Here is a 19,775-nt window from a genome sequence, read left to right as displayed (position 1 = left end):
TCAGATCAGTGCAAATATAAAACGCTGCACAATCTTGAAGGACTTGTCAACCCTAAAAATTAAAAATTAAAATTCTTACAACAGCCAAGAGGTTGTTTTCCTGGTTCTGCATAGTTCCCAATGTCCGTTGTCCGTTGCAATCTGCAGAATTCAAAGTGAATGATACACCTTTATGCAGCGTTTGACTTAGACTTTGCACGCGTTGCTGGCCTTTCGCCTAAACGATCTCATCGACCAGCGGTAATCCCAATCAGCTGTTTTAAATATGGCGGACCAGTCGAAGGATCCTTCTACTGTTGTGAAACAAGCCAGGTAACTGACTTTTGTTGCATTGGACCTAGATGATCTAGTGCTCTGTGATAACTTAAAGTATGTATGCGTGTAACTTCCAACTTACAGGCTTTTGCAAGACCCAGACTTCAGAGAATTCTGCAGCAAAGTACTCGGGATTTTGCACAGCCGTGAGCGAGGCAACGAGTGTATAAATGTTTTAAGGCGACTGTTTTTGCTGTTAGCTGCAACTAGGCAAAGGAGAAGGTACGCTTAATTTTATTGGAATCGTTTTCGACTTTAGTAGGACTGCTTTATTTTCTAGAGTTATGTCAAGAGTTAGTGCCAATCCTATCCAAATAATCTTACGTACCTTAAAAACTTTACTACACCTTTTCAAGCTTTTGTTTGTTCATGACAGGCTGAGAGGGCGCTGAGAGTCAGTAAGCTAAAGGACTATATTAGCATCGCAATCAATTCTCCTTACGCCTTTTCATATTTTCTTTGTACTCTTCTTGGGACAATTTAGTTTTAATCAAAGACTATTTTAAGAGTCATCAAGTCTTCCACTTCGATCAGTTACCTTAAAGCTGGTTAAAGGGGAGGGCTGGATTAGGATAGGTATAATGGCATCAGCCAATTTTCATTTCCAATCGTCAAGTTGCACAACCATTAGTCAATCTTCTTATCAGTTTGCCACAGGAATTGATTGATGAACTGAAAAATGTTGCCAGTGAACCTCAGCAAGGCCCTAAAAGATTGCGACTTCTTTGCTCTGCAATCTTGCGTGAGATATCCCCCACCAGCCAGCTAGTTATTGCTAATATGGAGCCCCCTGTGGAGCAGAAAAATATACCAATCATTTTGCCTGTGGTGTGGGTTCAGGTAGGCTTTATTTACATTCTAGTATCAAGCAATCATTCAAAAGGATATATCCAAAAGCTGGTAGATATGGTATGCATGTTGCATAAGATTGAGTCTGAAATAATTTTCAGCCAAAAGAATCTAAAATTATGTATTATTTTATTTATAATACTGGCCTGAAATCTGAGTAGTATCTGTAAACGTTACTCGAGTTTGCAACAGGGGCACTATAACAACCAGAGAATATGAGACATAAGGTGGCATGACATAAGACATTTTTTATAACTTACTTTTAAAGATTAGGGTATTGCGGCATACATGTTCACCATTTGGATTGTGTGACACATAATAATGTGACACGCCAGCCCCTAAATTGCTTAATATTATGATCTTCGTATGTTTCAATGCACATCGTATAGGGTCAAGAGCATGGCTTCTGGACAAATCACATTCCGCAGCTTGTTCAGTAAGTAACCTTGTGTGACATCATGCTACATAAGTTATGTTGTTATAGGATTAGACGATGATAAATGGACAGTTAAATTTTCCCCCCCCCCCCCCCTTTTTTAAAAAAAAAAAAAAAAAAAAAATTTTTTTTTTTTTTTTTCAAAAAAAAAAAAAAAAAAAAAAAAAAAAAAAAAAAAAAAACACAAAAAAAAAAAAAAAAAAAAAAAAAACCAACTCCAAACGAATGGAAATCATCTTTAAGACTGAAAATGACTTAAGTTATGACTTATTTATTTTTATTGATAACTCCTAGTTAATACTGATAATACTTAGATATAAATATGAAGTAATTAAGTTTTATTAAATTGTTCTATCCAATTTTTTTCAGGTGGTTGACCAATCCTGGTATTCCTGTGGAGTTACAGACATTGTCACTTGGATCATTACAGTTATTAATACACAGAGATGACAACTTGATATCACAAGGTTGTTATATACTTTTTGTTTACTCTCATCAGAATCTCTCTAACAGAGTTGTCTTTAATTGAAAATTCCAATCAAAGGATTCCCGAATCATTTCATCCAATCAAAAACTAGTGTGATCGCTCACAAGTACTCCGAAAGCCGTCACACGTATAAATATGTCATGTTGCTTAGCAACTTCTGGGACGAAAACTGCGGGCTCATTCATTTCTCAGAGAAGTGATGTCGCAATCAACTGGCACTTGTTCCCCCGACTGTGTTAGGAAGTTGGAAGTAAATCTGGAAAACGATGTTGGTTCACTAGTTTTTATATTAAGTAAGACCTATAACTCCAACATGATGAACATTAAATACATGCACTTAATATATATAGATAACTAGATTCTTAGATTTTTTTAGATTTTTAACTTTTAAGATTGTCAGCTTAATTTTACGATTCCTTTTGTGTTTATTCATTTATTTTCTTATTTGTGAATTCTGTATTTGTTATTTATACCATGCCATAGAAAATACCCCAAGGCGCGGCACCCACCTTCCCATCTGCGCTGCGTTTCTCGCAGTGCATTTTTCTTGGCGGTATAAAGTATCACTTTCTCGTGGTTACTATGGAATTCAGTCACTTTTTTCTCGGTTCACCTCCCGGCTCGTGTATACCGAGAAAATACAGTGACTGTGGGATATTCCATAGTATACTACTCGAGCGTTGCATAACTAGTATGTATTGTTACTAGACAAGTGTGTATATAAGCTTGTATTATAAAACAAATAATTCATACAAAAAAACCCTGTATAATAGTAGTGAAAAAACTGTAGTTTTTAGAAGCATTGTTCAGTAAGTAGTGTAGTATATTATTTTGTAAGTAGTATTGTAACTAGTGTATGTTTTTGTTTTGTAAGTAGTGTTCTTTGTGTTGCAATAAAAAAAAGTTAGTTTCCTGTAAAGTAGCTTTTAGCTAGTAAGTGGAGTGCCACGTTAAATAAAGTTCTTGTCTTATCTTATCTTATCTTATAATTTGTAAAACAATTACTTTTTTGTTTGTTTGTTTATTTAATTATGTAGATGATGCAGATGGAGTTAGTCGTCAAATGGCCAACTGGTTAAAAAATGCCAGTACTGTGTCAGCACCTAATCCTTATCAGAGACAGATATTCAGAGGAGGAAAGGCAAAGGGGGTTAGCAATTAACTTTTGATTACTGCTTATAAATAATAAAGTATTTAGTTCAATGATAATTATGTCCAAAAATGACAGGGGCATAGCCAGCTTTTTGAAGAGTTGTAGGCCTTACAAGCCGCCTTTTGAGGGGTACAGGGGTCTACCAGGCAAGGCTTTGAAAGCAATACCCTAGGAAGTGCTTTCTCCTTCCTACTATTTGGTGATTCTGTGTGTATTTCGACAGCTCCTAAATTCTAAACAGTTTCTAACATTTCATAACAAGAAATTGCTCCAATTTTCGCTCGTTCATAAACACACTTTTTTAACAGCACATGCCGTTGCGTGTTTGCCTGTCACCTGGCTAACCCAGAAGGCTCCACAGATTGCACTTGCTAGATGAGCCTTGATCTCAACATGAAAGGGGAGTTGCGACATATTTGATGCTAAGATATGTTAAATATTGCATTTCTATTGTACATTTTAAAAATACGAGTTGGCCGAAAAATTTGTAGGCCCGGGCCTACGGGTCTATAGGCTAGCTACGCCCCTGAATGATATTAGAAAAATTGTTTCTCGTATGACCCAATTCACCCCAGCTAATTCGAATTCCCTCTTTGATCAGGATTAGCTTGGTAGTAGCTGGAAGAAATGTGTTAGTTTGACCCTTTTGCCACCGCTCACAGACCAGTGTACATGTACATGTATATCTGTTTCACTTCTTTTCTTTGCAGTATCAGCTGGTTACTGAAATTGATGGAACTTCATCGAGATATTTCTTTACAGTGTTGAGTATTGGTAAGCAAAGAATTACTTTGAAAATTAAAAAAATTCCTGGCATAGACAATGAATAACTGAGATGTAGACAATAGGGACCTTCAGATTGGAGTACAAGAACAAATACAAGTACGAATTTCGAATTTCAATTCAGTTACGTTCCCAGAGCCCTCACTCCTCCCTGTTGCTGACCAGTTGAAAAATAAACTGGTGTGAAATATGATAATCGAAAGCATAAGCACTAGGTTTTTGAATAGTCATACTCAAACTGAATCTTGTACTTATACTCAGATCTGTAGGTCCCGAATAACTAATTGCTGTGGCAGCACATACACAATTGTTTTTGAGAACTTTAAATACTCTGTTTTGTTTTTTCAGGCATGTTAAAACTTATTAATCAGTGTATTGTGTTTTCTGGTTCACAGCCCAGTACTGTTTCCCAGACCAAGTTTTAAACATCCACAGCTTTTCTATGTTGCGATCGTGGCTTCACCACCCAACGTTTACCACCACAACATCAAATTCTGTTTCTCCAAGAGACGGTCGTTCACCAGTGATATTTTCAACTGCCTCAAATCCAGGCTCTGTTGAAAATCTCAGCCAACCAATTCATCCGTATGGATCTCCATCCCAGAATGTCCTCAACCAAAGTCAATCAAGTATGGATAATATATCCATTGGTTCCCAGTCTTCTACTGGTTTTATTATACCTTTGTCACGCTCCTCACCACAGGAGTCTGAGAACCAGTCTCTGTCCCAGTCCCCCCTCCTTGGAAGATCTCCTGATGAACGATCATTAGATGAGCGGTCCAGTGGTAGTGACTCTAGACCCCAGACTCCTTTAAACTTTCCACTTGATCCCGAGGAGACTGGTGTCAAGACTCAGGGAAAACCAACAGCACAGCGGGGAAAACATCAGAGAAGTATGTCATCATTAAGTTTTTCCAAAATGTTTCCTTCGAGTCTACATGGTGCAAAAACTGGTCAACAAGAACTGAAAGAGAGGGCTTGTGAATATTGCCTGAGGCTTCTGGAACAAAGTGAAAGAAGTAAGAAATGTGTAACCAATTGTCTTTTTTAATATCGATTAATAATTAAGACTTGTAACATTTTTTTCTTCCCCTTGTGCTTGAAACAAATTCAACGATTCTATGATTTCAAAAGTGGTCTATTAATTAATAAGAAGAGTTGTGATAGATTCTGTTCAGGTGATTCTTATACCATTTTTTCATCTCATTAGCATATGAAGCTTGCATTAGATCTAATTAATTGACACATTACACTGTTAATGATAACCTGTTTGAAATGAATTGCTGCATTTTTTGGCAGAACCAAGCAAGAATCAAGATTACTTGTTAATTGAGGCAGTAAGTACTAACCTTTAAATTAACATTATTTTGCAAGATGTCTTGGGAACAAATTGTGAGATAACTGATCTAGGTAATTTGAGGGGGGAGGGGTGTGTACTTATCACACCATTACAGTATATTTCAGTTATTTCATGCCTCAAACATTACAATTTTTTCATCCAGTAATGTTGAATAAATTTACAATGAATTTTTATTTATGCAGTCATGATTTTATTTTATTTTTCTTGGACAGTGTCTTGTTGAAGCCATCTACAATTTGGACATCCTATGCATGACAGACAAGTCTTTAATTCCTAAACTTATTGAGATTATAAGAAGACTTTATACTCGAGTCAAGTCTGATGTGAACAGATGGAAAAGGGTTTTAATTCCTGTAGTACAATTTCTACTTAATCATGGTGAGTACAGCAGGATGCGGGTTCTGTATAAATCTCTGTGAAAGGTTAATTCTCCTATTTTTTGTTTATTTTCTGGCCACTTATGTTGAATCTTGAGTTGAAACTGGCAATGAAGAAAATTTCCACTCACAGCCACAACTTATAGCTATCGTTGGTATCTAACACAGGCCAAATGTCCTGTCCATGAAGAGCTCTTCAAGGGAAGAGAATTTGGTCTGTCCTGGAGGCCAACAGTTGCTATGAGATGCAGGTGCAAGTTAATTTTTTTTTTGACCTTTCGTGGCCATGCAGTCAACACATGGTCAGTATTTTAAATCCATCTCCAAAACCAACGATGTCTAAAAGGCCTTGAAGATCTCACAATTTGGAACATGCATGCAGTTTGGAATGAATACATTTCGTATGTATAGGTGCATTTTCAGCAAATTGTTACTGCCCCTACTTCAGTGGAAAAAAAGTTGAAATGCCAAGGCTGGCATGGAAGTGCTCTCAAGTCTTCAAGACAATAATAAAAATTATTTTCTGTAAATCTTCAACCTCAAAGCTTTGTACCTTTACTTCTCGTAAAATTGTACTTATTGTTAAGTCAAAAATTTGTTTTTCTGTGTTATAAACGTGGTTCTCAGTAGAGATGATCTGTGTTGCTAATTTGATTGCAGGTGAAACAGTTGTTCTTGATCCTGAACCTGCCTGTCAATATCTGCTGGGTCCAGTGCTAAGTTCGTATTATGCCAAGTATGTTAATACATGGTTTTTTGACATTATATTTTCTCGTTTACATTAACATGATATCAGCGAAAAAGGGCTTGCTTGGACCACAAAACAAGATTGCACCAAGTTCATTCATTAAAAATTTAGTGTTTTTCTCGTTCAGTACATGAAGTGACGACCAACACTTTTTGCCAAATGGTGACAAATTTGTTACCGTGAAGACAATACAAAGTAATTTTTTCGTTTTTATCAAACTAGAATTACTACTAAAATAATGATGCCAAAAGTAGGTAACATAACTTAACATTTTAGTTTTTTTAGCATTTAAATAACGGGTTTTTTTTCTTATCTCTTAGTTCTTCCCTTGCATTTGATATCATTTTCTTCAGTCTGGAAAACTTGAGAAGACTTAGCACATCAACCACCATCCTTTTGAAGTATTTTCCAAATTTATTAAAGGTGAGTGTAGCTGGTTATTAAAGTAGAATCCCATGTGTTAATAAATGTTACAGTATATGTGTTACTCACATACATGGAACATATTAACACAACTCACGCTGAAGGAGAGGGGGGGGGGGGGTAAACCTGTGATGGCCTGGCATCTCATCCAGGAGAAGAAGCAATACTACCAAAGCACGATTAAGCTAATCCAGGATTAGCGTGAAATTTTGTTTCAATTTTTTACCATTTCTTTGAGGCTTTCTGTTTATATTTTCTCTCCCCCAGTTTTGACGTGGACCAATCTCAAACTTCACAAAACATTAGCTATGGAAAACCCTTTTTAACAAAAGGAATTAAAACCTTGATTATCTTTTAATCCTTGGTTAGCGTTAATCACCTTTCGAACAACCTGGCCCTGGTTGCTTCGTGATACAGAGACTGAAGTTAAGTGCTGAACCATGATGAGCTGAAGTCTCAAGTCTCAAGACAGACTTGTTACCCTGTCAACTACAAACATATACCTACCATCTATATTGCTTCAGATCAATAGCAGTCAGTGTTTAACCAAGAGACCTTATGAATTTCAGTTCAAGGTTGTTCGATTTTGTGTTGAGTAATATATATTTTCTTGTACACACCAATACAGGTCTTGGCGTGGAATCCACGCACATATCTCAAGGAATTCATGGACATGCTGCCAGCCATGCTAAATGAGGACACTGCTGTTGAGGTATACATTGTACTTATTTCCTGTTAAAACCAATATGATATGCAACAAATTGCACTTTCAATATTTTAAATGTGGGTAAATAGTTTGGTATGTAGGTGTGTGAGTGGGTGGGTAGATAGGTGGCTGGGTGGTACTTAATTTATTTATTATTATTATTATTTTTTTTTGTTTAGGGCGGGGAGGGGGTGGAGACTTATTCCGAAGACCCAACCTCAGAAAAAAGTAAACAAATAAAAACGCTCATGCACGCCTTGCGTGCCTATGTTTTGGACATGTTCATAACATGTAACTGTAAAAACAAAACAACACATACAATTGAAAATATTGGTTTCCTGCTCCGGATACATAGTTAAAAGGGTTTAAAATGTTTTCAAACTCGGAGCGCAAATAAAATTTAAAAGCGTGAAATATTTCGTCTGATATCATCCAGACTTCATCAGTCACTGAGGTGGTGTTTTTTTAAGATGAATGTTAAGAAGACATTTCACTGCCTCGGGGGAGTTAAAATTCTGTCATAAATTGGAGCTAATTCAAAACCATTGTCTCTATTTAACAAAGGTTTTCTGAGTTTTATCTCAATGGCCTCTTTTACCCGGCGTTTAAAGGTGTTGATTTCGGTGGCTAACACTTTTGCCTTGCTTGTGTCTACCGAGTGGCCCTCCAGTCGACAATGTTCATGAATGGCTGACGAGTTCCTCGACTGATGTTCTTTCATTCTGGTTTCCAGTAAACGGGACGTTTCGCCAACGTACTCCTTGTTGCACTGTTCACATTGAACCTGGTACACAGTTCCGCATTTCTTTAGATTGGACGTTTTGTCTTTGACATGTACCAATTGCGACCTCAGGGAATTTACGGGTTTATGAATAAGTGTGACCTCGTGTGACTTAAACGCTCTTTGAAGGCGTTCAGAAATTCCTTTGATGTATGGCGCTGAAGCGTAGATTTTCTTCTCGTTTTCGGGCTCTTTCGTTCCAGACTTGGAATGTGGTATTGTTAGCATCCAATCTGGGTAGTTGTTTACTTTCAAAGCTTGTTTCACGTGTTGGGCTTCTCTTGTTTTGTCCTCGTCCTCGGTAACCAAGGTCTGGGCTCGCAGCATCAGGGTGTTAACTACAGCTCTTTTGTGTTGAAGATGATGATTTGAGTGGAAGTTCAGGTACTGATCCGTGTGCGTAGGTTTACGGTACACGGAGATCTTGGTAGAACCATCTTGGTTTACGTGTACACAGGTGTCAAGGAACGGGATTTTACCCTCCTTTTCTTGTTCCGAAGTGAACTGGATGTGCTGATCAATCGAGTTCAAGTGATCAGAGAAAGAATCGACAGCATGTTCGTGAATCTTGGCCATCGTGTCGTCAACATATCGGTACCACATAGTTGGCGGATGCTAACAATACCACATTCCAAGTCTGGAACGAAAGAGCCCGAAAACGAGAAGAAAATCTACGCTTCAGCGCCATACATCAAAGGAATTTCTGAACGCCTTCAAAGAGCGTTTAAGTCACACGAGGTCACACTTATTCATAAACCCGTAAATTCCCTGAGGTCGCAATTGGTACATGTCAAAGACAAAACGTCCAATCTAAAGAAATGCGGAACTGTGTACCAGGTTCAATGTGAACAGTGCAACAAGGAGTACGTTGGCGAAACGTCCCGTTTACTGGAAACCAGAATGAAAGAACATCAGTCGAGGAACTCGTCAGCCATTCATGAACATTGTCGACTGGAGGGCCACTCGGTAGACACAAGCAAGGCAAAAGTGTTAGCCACCGAAATCAACACCTTTAAACGCCGGGTAAAAGAGGCCATTGAGATAAAACTCAGAAAACCTTTGTTAAATAGAGACAATGGTTTTGAATTAGCTCCAATTTATGACAGAATTTTAACTCCCCCGAGGCAGTGAAATGTCTTCTTAACATTCATCTTAAAAAAACACCACCTCAGTGACTGATGAAGTCTGGATGATATCAGACGAAATATTTCACGCTTTTAAATTTTATTTGCGCTCCGAGTTTGAAAACATTTTAAACCCTTTTAAAACAACACATGTTCGAAAAAAACTTTGATTTTAAAAACTTGACGTTTTTTCGTATGCTTTAACACACATCTTCAGAAGTGACTGTTAACTAGATTAAATAATAACAAACAGACTTCGTTTGAAATCTGCGAAAGAAAAGGAAAGGAAAAATAATTACGATTCTAAAAGGCTAGTAAAGAAAACTTTTCTCACTGTAACATTGTGTTATAATTAATTTGCTAGCAGACACTCTTGAAATGTTTTATCTGCAAAGCTTGTTTCATACAGCAAACAGAAAATGTAACCAGTTTCTACCACAACATTTTTTTGTTCGTTTCACTACTCGAAAGCTAACTTGATGAACAGCAAAACTGTCTGATTGTGTTCTTCACTGCTTGTCTCACTTCAACGATCTTCCAACAGTAAAGAATGGGGTTCAGTGCTGAGTTTAAATACACTAACGTAGCTGTACATTGTCTAGCGAAGAATACATATGACGACATTTCATTGTAACCCCACAAAGCTGTAACTATACCGTGCGGGAGATAACAAAATACCATTGTCAACTGCAACCACAGTGCACTAGCAACTGCCTTTTTGTATCGCTCTATGCACACTGGAGTTGTTTGGCTTGCTTGTTGTTGATGAACATTGCCTTGTACTTGAGTTTTGTGATGACGGAGAGTCACAAAAATCTTTGTGTAAGAAAGGATTGAGGTTGTTAGGCAAAGTGATATGATTACGCAGCCACACCATAAAGTTATAAGGTAGTTCCAAAAGTACATTGCTGTAGCGACAGTGGACACGACCCAAAACGAAACAACGATCACGTAAGCTCGCTTCAAAGTTATGGCCTGTCTGTACCTTAGCCTCAATAACAGGGCGAGAAGTCTGTCCACACTTATTGCAGTCAATGTAAATAAAGACACTGAACACAGAAGATAACCAGTTATAAAAACTGCTTCAAATGCGTAGCGACAAATCGCCCAGCTTTCATTCAAGTGAGTCATCAAATAGGCAGCGTAGAGAGGCTGTGAAATAAGACCAACGCATAGATCAGATGAAGCAAGGCTTCGGAATAAGAGTTTGGACGGTGGATGAAGGGTCGACTCTTTGCGAAGAGCTACAAGGATCAGAATATTTCCTAGAACTGCAGAAATCGACAGAAAAATGTTGAACACCGAAATAGTCAACAACTGGTAAGGTATTCCAAAATTTGACAAACATGCTCGTTCGGTAAAATTGGATATCACCATTGTGCAATACCGTGAAAACCGTGTGAACCACGGGTCGTATCACCAACTTCGTGCTCTGAATATTAAAATCGTTGCTGCGTATGTTGTAACCTAAGTCAATAGGCATCTCTCTTAACGCGTTTAGTTTTCCCCCACTCAAAAGTCCTCTAAGCCCTGTCAAATTCCTTACTGATGACGAAGCTATTCAGTGATCCGTACAGTGTCTCCGATTGGTCGTTGCTTCCTTTTGAATTTCGCGGGCAGGTAACTAACCAATCAAAATTCATAACAGCTTCTTCGTCCGTGTGTCGGGAATTTTTGTTGTGTCAAAACTCAAACGTTTCTCGAGTGGGAGAACAATTAGGCGCGCGGATAGAGATGTTTATTTACTGAGGATAAATCTTTCGGCTTTTGTGACGCCTTTTATGTCCTCAAACATGTCAAAGTAACTAAATTGATAAAATAAATTCAGCTAGAAATGTAATGACGAAACCTAATTCTTTTCATTTTCACTCAATGGGGTGAAAATAGCTGATTATTTCATACAAGATAAGCAATACCTGAATGAGAAAGAAAATCCTGTAGTTATGGTCGAGCTTTTTGTTTTTTGTAAATATTCTTGAAGTTGGAAAACGCCAAACTAATTGCACCTGCGGAAGAAATAGATTTACTCAGCTTTCTACACTAAGTAAACATGAAACAAACCTTGAGCAATAAATCTGTTCGCTGTGAGTCACCTACAAATCTTGTGCAAATAATTATATGTGCTTTTGTGTAATCGCGAAGGAAATGTGAAACAAATGTTAAGTTTGCGTTTATTTTTCATTAAATTTGCTAATGCTACGAAAAAGGCAGTGAAGTGAAAAGACTCACTGAGTCGGGTGGGATTTGAAATACCCCTGCACGTCTTGTAGGAACGTTACTAGAGCGGAAGGAATTTTATTTTGAGTCAGGGAAAATTGACATTTTGATGAAAAGTCGGGAAAAAAAAAGTCAGGGAAAATTTGAATATAACACCGCTGACTTTATACAATTAATGGCTGGAAGAAACATTTCAGGTCAATGTGATCTCAGCTATATTTTTTTCTTGGAAGTGGGGGCTTGAGGCTGCTACTAAGTCAGACATTTTGAATTTATTTGGTCAGGGAAATTTTGTTTGTATCAAGAAAAAGTCAGGGAATTTTGAAAACTTATGTCTGTGGCAACCATGTCAAAGGTTCTTAGCCATCTTGGAACAGTGCGTGGGTGATACTGCTTCTTTAATTAACATAGCAACATGAACCGGGGGGTGTCATATCATTCAGCCAAAAAAAAAACCCGGAAAATTTTGATCGAAATCAAATGGTTCGATAACTTTCCGGAAATTTTTTTGGAAATTCTAGAGACCCTCCAGAGGTACTCCTATCTTCCTGCTTGGAACAGAACGCGAGAAATTTTTGTACCATTGGCACGTTTCCCATTGTCCTCTTTAAAGGACGTCACCGTGGTTTTTGTTGTCAAAGTAAATGTTAACGTCATCTCTATTTCCGTTCGTGGTCAGATTTTGGAAAAGTCCTTGCCGTTATTCAATAGTAACTCCAACCTGATTGTCTGGCAAATGGTAAGCACCCCGAAGGATACAACCCTAGCCGTGAGGTTTAGAAGTGTCAGTTTTACGAGCAGGCTCTCTTGGGGGTGGTGGTGAAGGGAAAAATAGCTTACTCACAGGCTAAAGAAAACATCAATTGCACGACTCTTGCATGTTTTGTGTTTTTCTTTACTCAGATGTTTCACACACTGTTGGATTTACCTTGTTTAGCTGCCGCTTTGTGTACGTCTTGGGCCACGAAAGGTATCGTATTGAAACATCCTGTCAAATTGATATTCACACAGTCACTTTATTTGAAGTAATGTTAATGTTAAGCGTAAAGGAGATTTTACGAAAATTGAAACAAATTTAAAATTGGCAATTTCTGTCCGTGAACCATGTGTTGTAGCAAATTTTCTTTTGCACTAAAAGCTTAACTGATGGCGAGCCGCCGTTTTCTGTATACGTAGCATCATTAAGCAACTAGAAGTTCTGATACTCCCCCTGAATGGGATGTCAGTCCAATTAATGTTATCTTCCAGTCACGTTGCTGAAACAATTTACCAGCATCCATTAATACTCCTGGCTAGAGAGAGGAATTACAAGAGTAAAGTATCTTGCACAACGCAATACCCCAAGCAAAGCTCTCATTTGGATCTCTTGATTCGCAGTCCAGCGCACTAACCATTAGAAAGGGATTATCAATCTAAGTAATGAAGAGCTTTGAAGAAGCCATGAGCATCAATTTGATTATTCTTTTCTGGGTGTTTTATCCAACAGCAAGAGCCAGCAATGGCGATAAGATGGTGTTCGTTCAGTCTTCTGTTGACTATTTTTTGGACCCGGAGTACAAGCCTCTGTTTAGCTACATCATGAGACTAGAGGCTGGACAGGGGGACACCATAGACAAGTAAAGCTCAATTCATAAATTATTATTAAGATATTATTAGTTTAATGCGAGATTGAACTTGTAGTCGGGAGAATATTAGCCTCCCACGCAGTGTATCACGATCGCCCCTTAGAACGACTGCGTTGGGGGCTAGGAGAATAAGTACCTTTTTTACTTGCGGCATTCTAGGCAGAATGACGTATTTATCGGTGACGCCACGCTGACGTTAGAATTTTCACTGTGCACGTGATTGCTTGTGCTGATTTTGATTGGATAAAACAATCGTAAAAATTTTTAAAGTAAATTAAAGAAACCAGTCATTTATGTATTAACGTGCGCATGGCCATTATAGATCCCAGCTATTTGAAAAGAGAATTTTGTAGTACTTTAGATTTTTTTCCCTTTAATTTCTCTTTGTTTTGCAGACTTGCAACACTTCATTCTTTGTTAGAAGACAGGCTGGAACAACCTCGTGTTGTTGTATCTGCGCAAATTGCTCCAGTGCTACTAAAGTAAGCAATGTTTTATAATCATTCCCTTGTAAAGCTAGAGTGAGTGCTCTCAGCATTATCTCCAGCACATTTTGTATCGCAACGTCCAAAATGTATCCGGAAATCGCTTAACAAACAGCTAAAAGCATTCAGTATTATTTCATTTAAGACAGAAACTGCAAGACTATGGGTGAGATAAAATTAATGAAACTGCAAAGATTGGTAATAAAATTGTTTTGCCCTTTTGTGTAGTTAAGCTCCATTTTAAAATAATTATTGGATCTTCCTCTTAGCTCCCTAATGGAAACCATTTAGCGTTAACCTTTTATTTATAAACGCATTTTGTTTTGAGGAAGGTTTTAATCATTCGTGCAGTGACACAAACTTCTCCCGTTGTCCAGTGAATTTGGCAAATATATTTTGTTTTGTAATTTTCACTAGTGTGATGTTTTCCACCATCCTGGAAGAAGCAGACGAGGAGACAGCCAGTCGCATGGTTCCCGTCATACTGGAGAGAGTTGGACTTCTGTATCCTGTACAAAACTACCAGAAAGAAATTCACGAGTATGTCACTTTCATTTCAATAAAGAGGGTTTTACTTCTTTTAGAAGAAGAAGCTCCTACGACCTTTTCCAAAGCGTAATAAAAACATCGAAATTAGTATGGGTAATCAAATGGTGACAAGTGAAATTAGGAAATAATTTCACGCGCGTTTTGACAAAATGCAAGTGAAATTATTTCCTAATTTCACGAGTATACCATTTGGTTACATTTTAATATATAGGTGACAAATTACGCTTGCAATCGTAGGTTTTTGACTGGTATATTGCATCGCGAACTCCGAGGTTTGAAAAGTTGAAAGCACACATTTTGCTTAAATTCGCTAGTTTTTGACTCTTTGAAGAAAACCATTAAGAGATTCCTTTTTGCTGTTGTCAAAAAGTTTCAAACATGAATCAACTGTCAATTATTTCTCACATTATGACCATAGTTCGTCTTGAATGAACTGAAAACGGGGCCCGTGTATAACGCTAAAAAATCCGCTCGATGCCATTTATGTAATTGGCCTAGGTCTTGAAGTCGTTTTGACGTTTTGAAAAATAAAATATCAAAAGTTTCATTACATGGCCAAGGCTAGCTGGCTAAGATGAAATTCAAGCGAAAATGTACAAAGTTCAAGCTTTAAAACAGCTTTTATCCCGGACGCCATCTTGCCGCTAACTACGTTGCCATGGCAATTTTATAATTTCACATGTGAAATTATAAATTAACGTTAAAATTTCGCGCCAAAGTTAAGGAGTAATTTGTCACCTATGATATACGGAAGTAATCACTTCTGATTTTAGAAAGAGAATGTTGATAAATACAAAACAACCTGAATACGCGATAGAATGTTCACGTTAGTGTTTACTTCTAGAACTTGGCATCAAAATTGGCTGTATATTTTTAAAGTGCTGTTTGACTTGTAAGAGGAGCGGGTTGTTTTTTTAGTGGAACAAGCGGCTTGACAGTGCGCGCACGTAACGAAGGAACCGCGAATCTGTAGGGGCCTTTGCAGCCTTTTCTCTCAGGAGACAATGCTTGTTTTTGTGGTTCCTACACAACTCTTTAGCGGTTTGTGGGTGTTTTGTTACCTTGACCACCTTGCACAAACTGGAGATTAGTGTGGATAGACTAAATGCCCACATTTTTCTGACAGAAATGCATTTATTTGCAAACTGGTAACCGCGTTTTTCTACGCTGGTACGTTTGGCTTGGTCCAGCACATCTATCGGTTGATTTACCTTCGTAAAGAAGTTTACTAGTCACTCACATCAACAATGTTGTATTTACTAGGTTGCTGTCAGAGCGGCTTGTTCAGTTGTGTCAGAAATACCCAAACCTGATTGTCAGGTATCAACAGGATATTATGGACTTTGTCAGTGGACTGAAAAACCTCGGCCCAGCGAAAGAGAACTTTTACGTTCACTTGGTAAGTTAGTAAGAACAACGGGAAAATGAAACCCATAAGCTTTCATTTAGGATGGGAGGAGATTTGGTGAGACTCTCACAAAAACATGTATTTTCTCTTTATCCTTGAGAAACGAAGAAGATCCTAAAAATGTCTTAGAAGAAAATCTCCCTTATTGTCTGAACTGTGTCATTGTCATGCTTTGTTATTCCACTGCCTTCTTCCCTAAAAAATAGGTCTCTAAAACACATATTTGGCTGCAAGCGCAGGAAAAACCACATAAGCTATACCGGAACTGGAACAGGTCGCACGTGTCTTATGGAATATTCGCAGAACGTAAATCGAAAAGTGCTTTATTTCCAGGTATCGCATATAGGTGTCAGAAAATTAATCCTGAAACTGTGATACGACTTTGAACTAGTTTGTGTGTAATTGTATCTTTAAATAGGTGTGGGTCATAGGCGAGTTTGCCTCGACTACGCATGATAGTGGATGCACCGTTCAAAATATTGTTCAGTATTTTGAGGTAAACTAAGTTCTCTCCCTTATGTCAGTCCTTTTTCTTTTATCTCTATCCGTTGGATTTGTATTTGTACATCGTTTCACCCATCGTATCGAATGGTGATCTGGAGTTTTAGCCAATTTTATTTTTTAACTCTAGGTGTTTGAAGCTTTAACGTATGAAGTTGTGATGCAGAATGCACCGGGAAAGGTACAAATCATTCCACTGCTAAGCGTCTTTTTTAAATCTTTGTTTCTTGTAAGTCACATTATCTATTTTTTTTTTTCACAGGTTTCTTTCAGTGGTAGACTTGTCTCGGTTCTAATGACAACGCTGGCCAAGGTAATAGTTAAACATTTTCAATCCCGACCTCGAATTTGGGCCCTTATCCATTGTGTTAGTAAAACTAGCAAATAATGCTACTAGCAGGGCCCGATTTTTTTTCCAAATTATGCTTCAAATTATGATCGTTTTTGAAAAATATGCTACTTCTTCTTAAAGTATGTTTTTTGATGTGATGATGAAATGGGATTTTCCACGCCAGATAGATACCCCGTGGTTTTTTATTTACCTTTGGTTTGCCTCTGGCTCCGATTTCTTGCAATTTGAGCGGGTTTGGCTTATCTGGCGGCTGGTCTTCCTCTTGTATCTGCGAGCTGCCTGACGCCATTTTGTTGGCTGTGAAAGCGGGAACTCTTATTTACCAATCAGAGATATCCCGTTGCGATACCCCATGTTGCTTAGCAACACATCTCTGCCGAGAACCGCAGGCTCAATCTTTTCTCGATTTTGTCGTATGCGACAAGCTTACGACAGACCTACAACAGTCGTAAGCGGGTTGTAGGTTTGATTTACACGACACAATTCGTGTCGTAGGCCTATCGTAAGCATGTCACAAGCATGTCGGATGCGACAAAATCGTACCGTGTAAATCGGCCTTAACCGTGACAGTTTTAAGTTCTCTCAACGTAACTTAATTAAAATTGTTGTTTTTGTTTCCCTTGTAGCTTGCATCAAGATGTCAGGATGTCATGCAGAGAGCTATTCTGTGCTTGAGCAAAGTAGTGCGGCAAAAACCCGTGAGTTTTCTTTTGTTTTATTAACAAAGATTTGTTGTCACGAAAGACTATTTTTTCCTTACTATTTATTTTATTTTCTGTCAGCCTGGAAATTTGTCATGTTGTTTAAATAAAAAGAAATAGAGGAATCACAGTCAAAATCTTGTAAAAGAAGATTTTGTCTTAAAACAACTGGGGGCCGATTACTTTCCAAAGTAATAATTTAAACTTTTTTGCCAGGAGCTTCTTTCGGACCCAGAGTGTTACCCAGATCTTCTGATGCGAGCCCAGGAACTTATCAACCTTCTTAAACTACCCAAGTAAGTACTACTGTTTTAATTCTCATCACACAGAGTTTCCTTCATTGCAAAAGTTGTGCTAGTTTTGTGTGCAAACGTTGACAGGGTTGTCACGCAATGCTTCTTTGGCGTGACTGTGGCGTGCCTTTCCCAACAACACTCCAAAGAAACTAAGCTAACTTTGCAATATTTATTCTGTTTAGCGTCGCGCCTGTGATATTGAGCCCGGATTCAGAAGTTTATAGCGGAAGGTAAGTCAAAAAACCATTTCTGTTTTTTTTTTTCTTTCTGAAAGATAATACGTACGAATCAGAAACCGAATCACGAACCCTGAGCCTGCGATTTACAGCAAAGGGGCTGCTTCGCAACATGACGTAATCCTCTGGCGCTGTGCTCGTGCTATTTCTGGTAGGACAGTGGGCAACGGAAACACGAACTTTACGAGGATTTTCCGAAAGAGCAGCCCTTTCCGGCTTTGAAGAACTTTATTTCTTCAGACGAAACGTCCAGGACCTAAGTTTTATGTTGCTACCAGTGCAATTTTGTGGGAGTGCGAGGCGCGTTTGCCTAATGATTAGCGCGCTGGACTCCGGATCAAGCGGTCCGTGTTCGAGCCCTGGCCGGGCGCTGCGTTGTGTTCTTGGGCAAGATACCTTACTCTCATAGTGCCTCTCTCCACCCAGGTGTTTAAATGGGTAACGGCGAATTTACTGCTGGGGTAACCCTGCGATGGACTAGCATCCTATCCAAGGGGAAGTAGAAATACTCCTGGCCGCTTAATGCTACAGAAACCGGGATAAGCTTCAGCCTGATGAGCCACTTGGCTCGATAGTGGGCTTTACCTTTTCACCAGTGCAATTTTAACGCACTATGTTATCCTGTTCTAATGTTTTGTTTGTGTATCTTATTTTAGGTGGCACAGAGACCGAAACTCGTCTTTACCTCTTCTCCTTCGCACTTGTGACACAATACTTTCTTCGTGAATTCAACAGGACAACCCGTTTTTTCACCAGACTTGTGGAACTCTAACCTGTGTTTACTGATTCGTGTAGAACGGTCAATTCTTCATAATATGGAGCCCATGATCGCCCAAAAAAATTGCGTGAAAACTCAAAAAACTTCCACTGCTTTCTGATGAAATGACACAGGTTTACGACAATTCTTTTTGAGTGCAAGTTTAGCAAGCGAGGGCATTAATGAATTTAGCATGGAGTCATCTCCGAGTTTTCAATATATCGGCAAAGGTGAAACCTGGGTGGGAGATTCTTAACTGAATAGAGATGAACTTTGTTGTTTTAAAAGATTTTAGAAAAGGAATTCTTATTCCAGTTTTTAATAAATTAAAAAAGATTGAAAATAAAACTTAAGGTAAAAGCTGTTAAAATTGATGCTAAACGTTTTCGAACTGTTCGATCATCATCCACTCTGATGATGATCGAACAGATCGAAAACGTTTAGCATCAATTTTAACAACTTTTACCTTAAGTTTTATTTTTAACCTTTTATCGGCGAAATGTATATAAAAAAGATTGATAATTTAGGATATCCGGTCATATTAAAATACACAATAGTACTATGTTTTGTACAGAATATATATTTTTATTGAATTGTAAAAGAATATTAATAAATACGTTTTTAAAATAACCTGTCGTAGCATTGAACTGAATTTATCTTTAGTTACTAAGTTGTTATTTTACTCGGTATCAGGCCTTTCTGCTCCTCTCTCAAAAAACTGGCTCCCTTACCAAGGCTACGCCTTCGCGTTAATAACTCTTACTATACTGATCGATTGCTAAAAAGAAAGAGAAAATTTATATAGTGGTTACTTACTGGAAAATACTACTATAAAAAAAAATATATATGTGTTTAGAGTGGTCATGCACTTAGCTTCATATCTCAACGAGATAGCTAGTTTACAGGCATGCCACTGAAACAGAGGAAGCAAATAATTTATAAATGAACATAACAAAGTTAAAAATCCCAACTGGCAGGAGGCAGACCAGTTGGCTATATACAAAGCGTGGTCGAGGATTTGAACTCGGGACTACCGAGAAACAAATCCAGCTAGTGACAAGGGCAGGCCTCGAACCGGTGACCTCCGGATAACAACACCAGCGCCC

The 19,775-nt window shown here is 38.2% G+C and overlaps 2 protein-coding genes across 2 annotated transcripts; one reads left to right on the top strand and one right to left on the bottom strand.

Annotated features, from left to right (window-relative positions):
- Window positions 1-264: 264 nt before the first annotated feature.
- LOC144632640 (AP-5 complex subunit zeta-1-like) lies at window positions 265-18,718 on the top strand. The gene is made up of 25 exons (XM_078491318.1): window positions 265-312; window positions 400-537; window positions 963-1,155; window positions 1,554-1,600; window positions 1,970-2,067; window positions 3,125-3,237; window positions 3,951-4,014; window positions 4,419-5,042; window positions 5,323-5,360; window positions 5,596-5,761; window positions 6,421-6,496; window positions 6,829-6,931; window positions 7,560-7,643; window positions 12,663-12,729; window positions 13,246-13,375; window positions 13,780-13,866; window positions 14,287-14,409; window positions 15,682-15,817; window positions 16,245-16,322; window positions 16,458-16,508; window positions 16,590-16,640; window positions 17,306-17,377; window positions 17,597-17,676; window positions 17,859-17,906; window positions 18,569-18,718. The coding sequence occupies exons 1-25, from the start codon at window positions 266-268 to the stop codon at window positions 18,636-18,638; spliced, it is 2,784 nt and encodes a 927-aa protein (XP_078347444.1). The 5' UTR covers window position 265; the 3' UTR covers window positions 18,639-18,718.
- On the bottom strand, window positions 9,709-10,942 carry LOC144632959 (adenosine receptor A2b-like). Its single transcript, XM_078491714.1, has one exon. It carries the CDS (start codon window positions 10,917-10,919, stop codon window positions 10,014-10,016), a length of 906 nt encoding a protein of 301 aa, XP_078347840.1. The 5' UTR covers window positions 10,920-10,942; the 3' UTR covers window positions 9,709-10,013.
- Window positions 18,719-19,775: the final 1,057 nt, after the last annotated feature.

The sequence above is a fragment of the Oculina patagonica genome, chromosome 12 (genome assembly GCF_052425735.1).
Source record: "Oculina patagonica isolate OP01 chromosome 12, crgOcupat, whole genome shotgun sequence".
NCBI lineage: Eukaryota > Metazoa > Cnidaria > Anthozoa > Scleractinia > Oculinidae > Oculina > Oculina patagonica.
The sequence above is the reverse complement of the archived record's forward strand: the minus strand, read 5'-3'. Positions and strand labels throughout refer to the sequence as shown.

Bases quoted from the DNA above. Each gene is read 5' to 3' on its own strand.
- LOC144632640 (XM_078491318.1), top strand. From the start codon at position 266: ATGGCGGACCAGTCGAAGGATCCTTCTACTGTTGTGAAACAAGCCAG. The intron at 5,043-5,322 runs GTAAGAAATGTG...ATTTTTTGGCAG, and splicing joins TCTGGAACAAAGTGAAAGAA to AACCAAGCAAGAATCAAGAT. The intron at 5,361-5,595 runs GTAAGTACTAAC...TTTCTTGGACAG, and splicing joins ATTACTTGTTAATTGAGGCA to TGTCTTGTTGAAGCCATCTA.
- LOC144632959 (XM_078491714.1), bottom strand. From the start codon at position 10,919: ATGGTGATATCCAATTTTACCGAACGAGCATGTTTGTCAAATTTTGGA.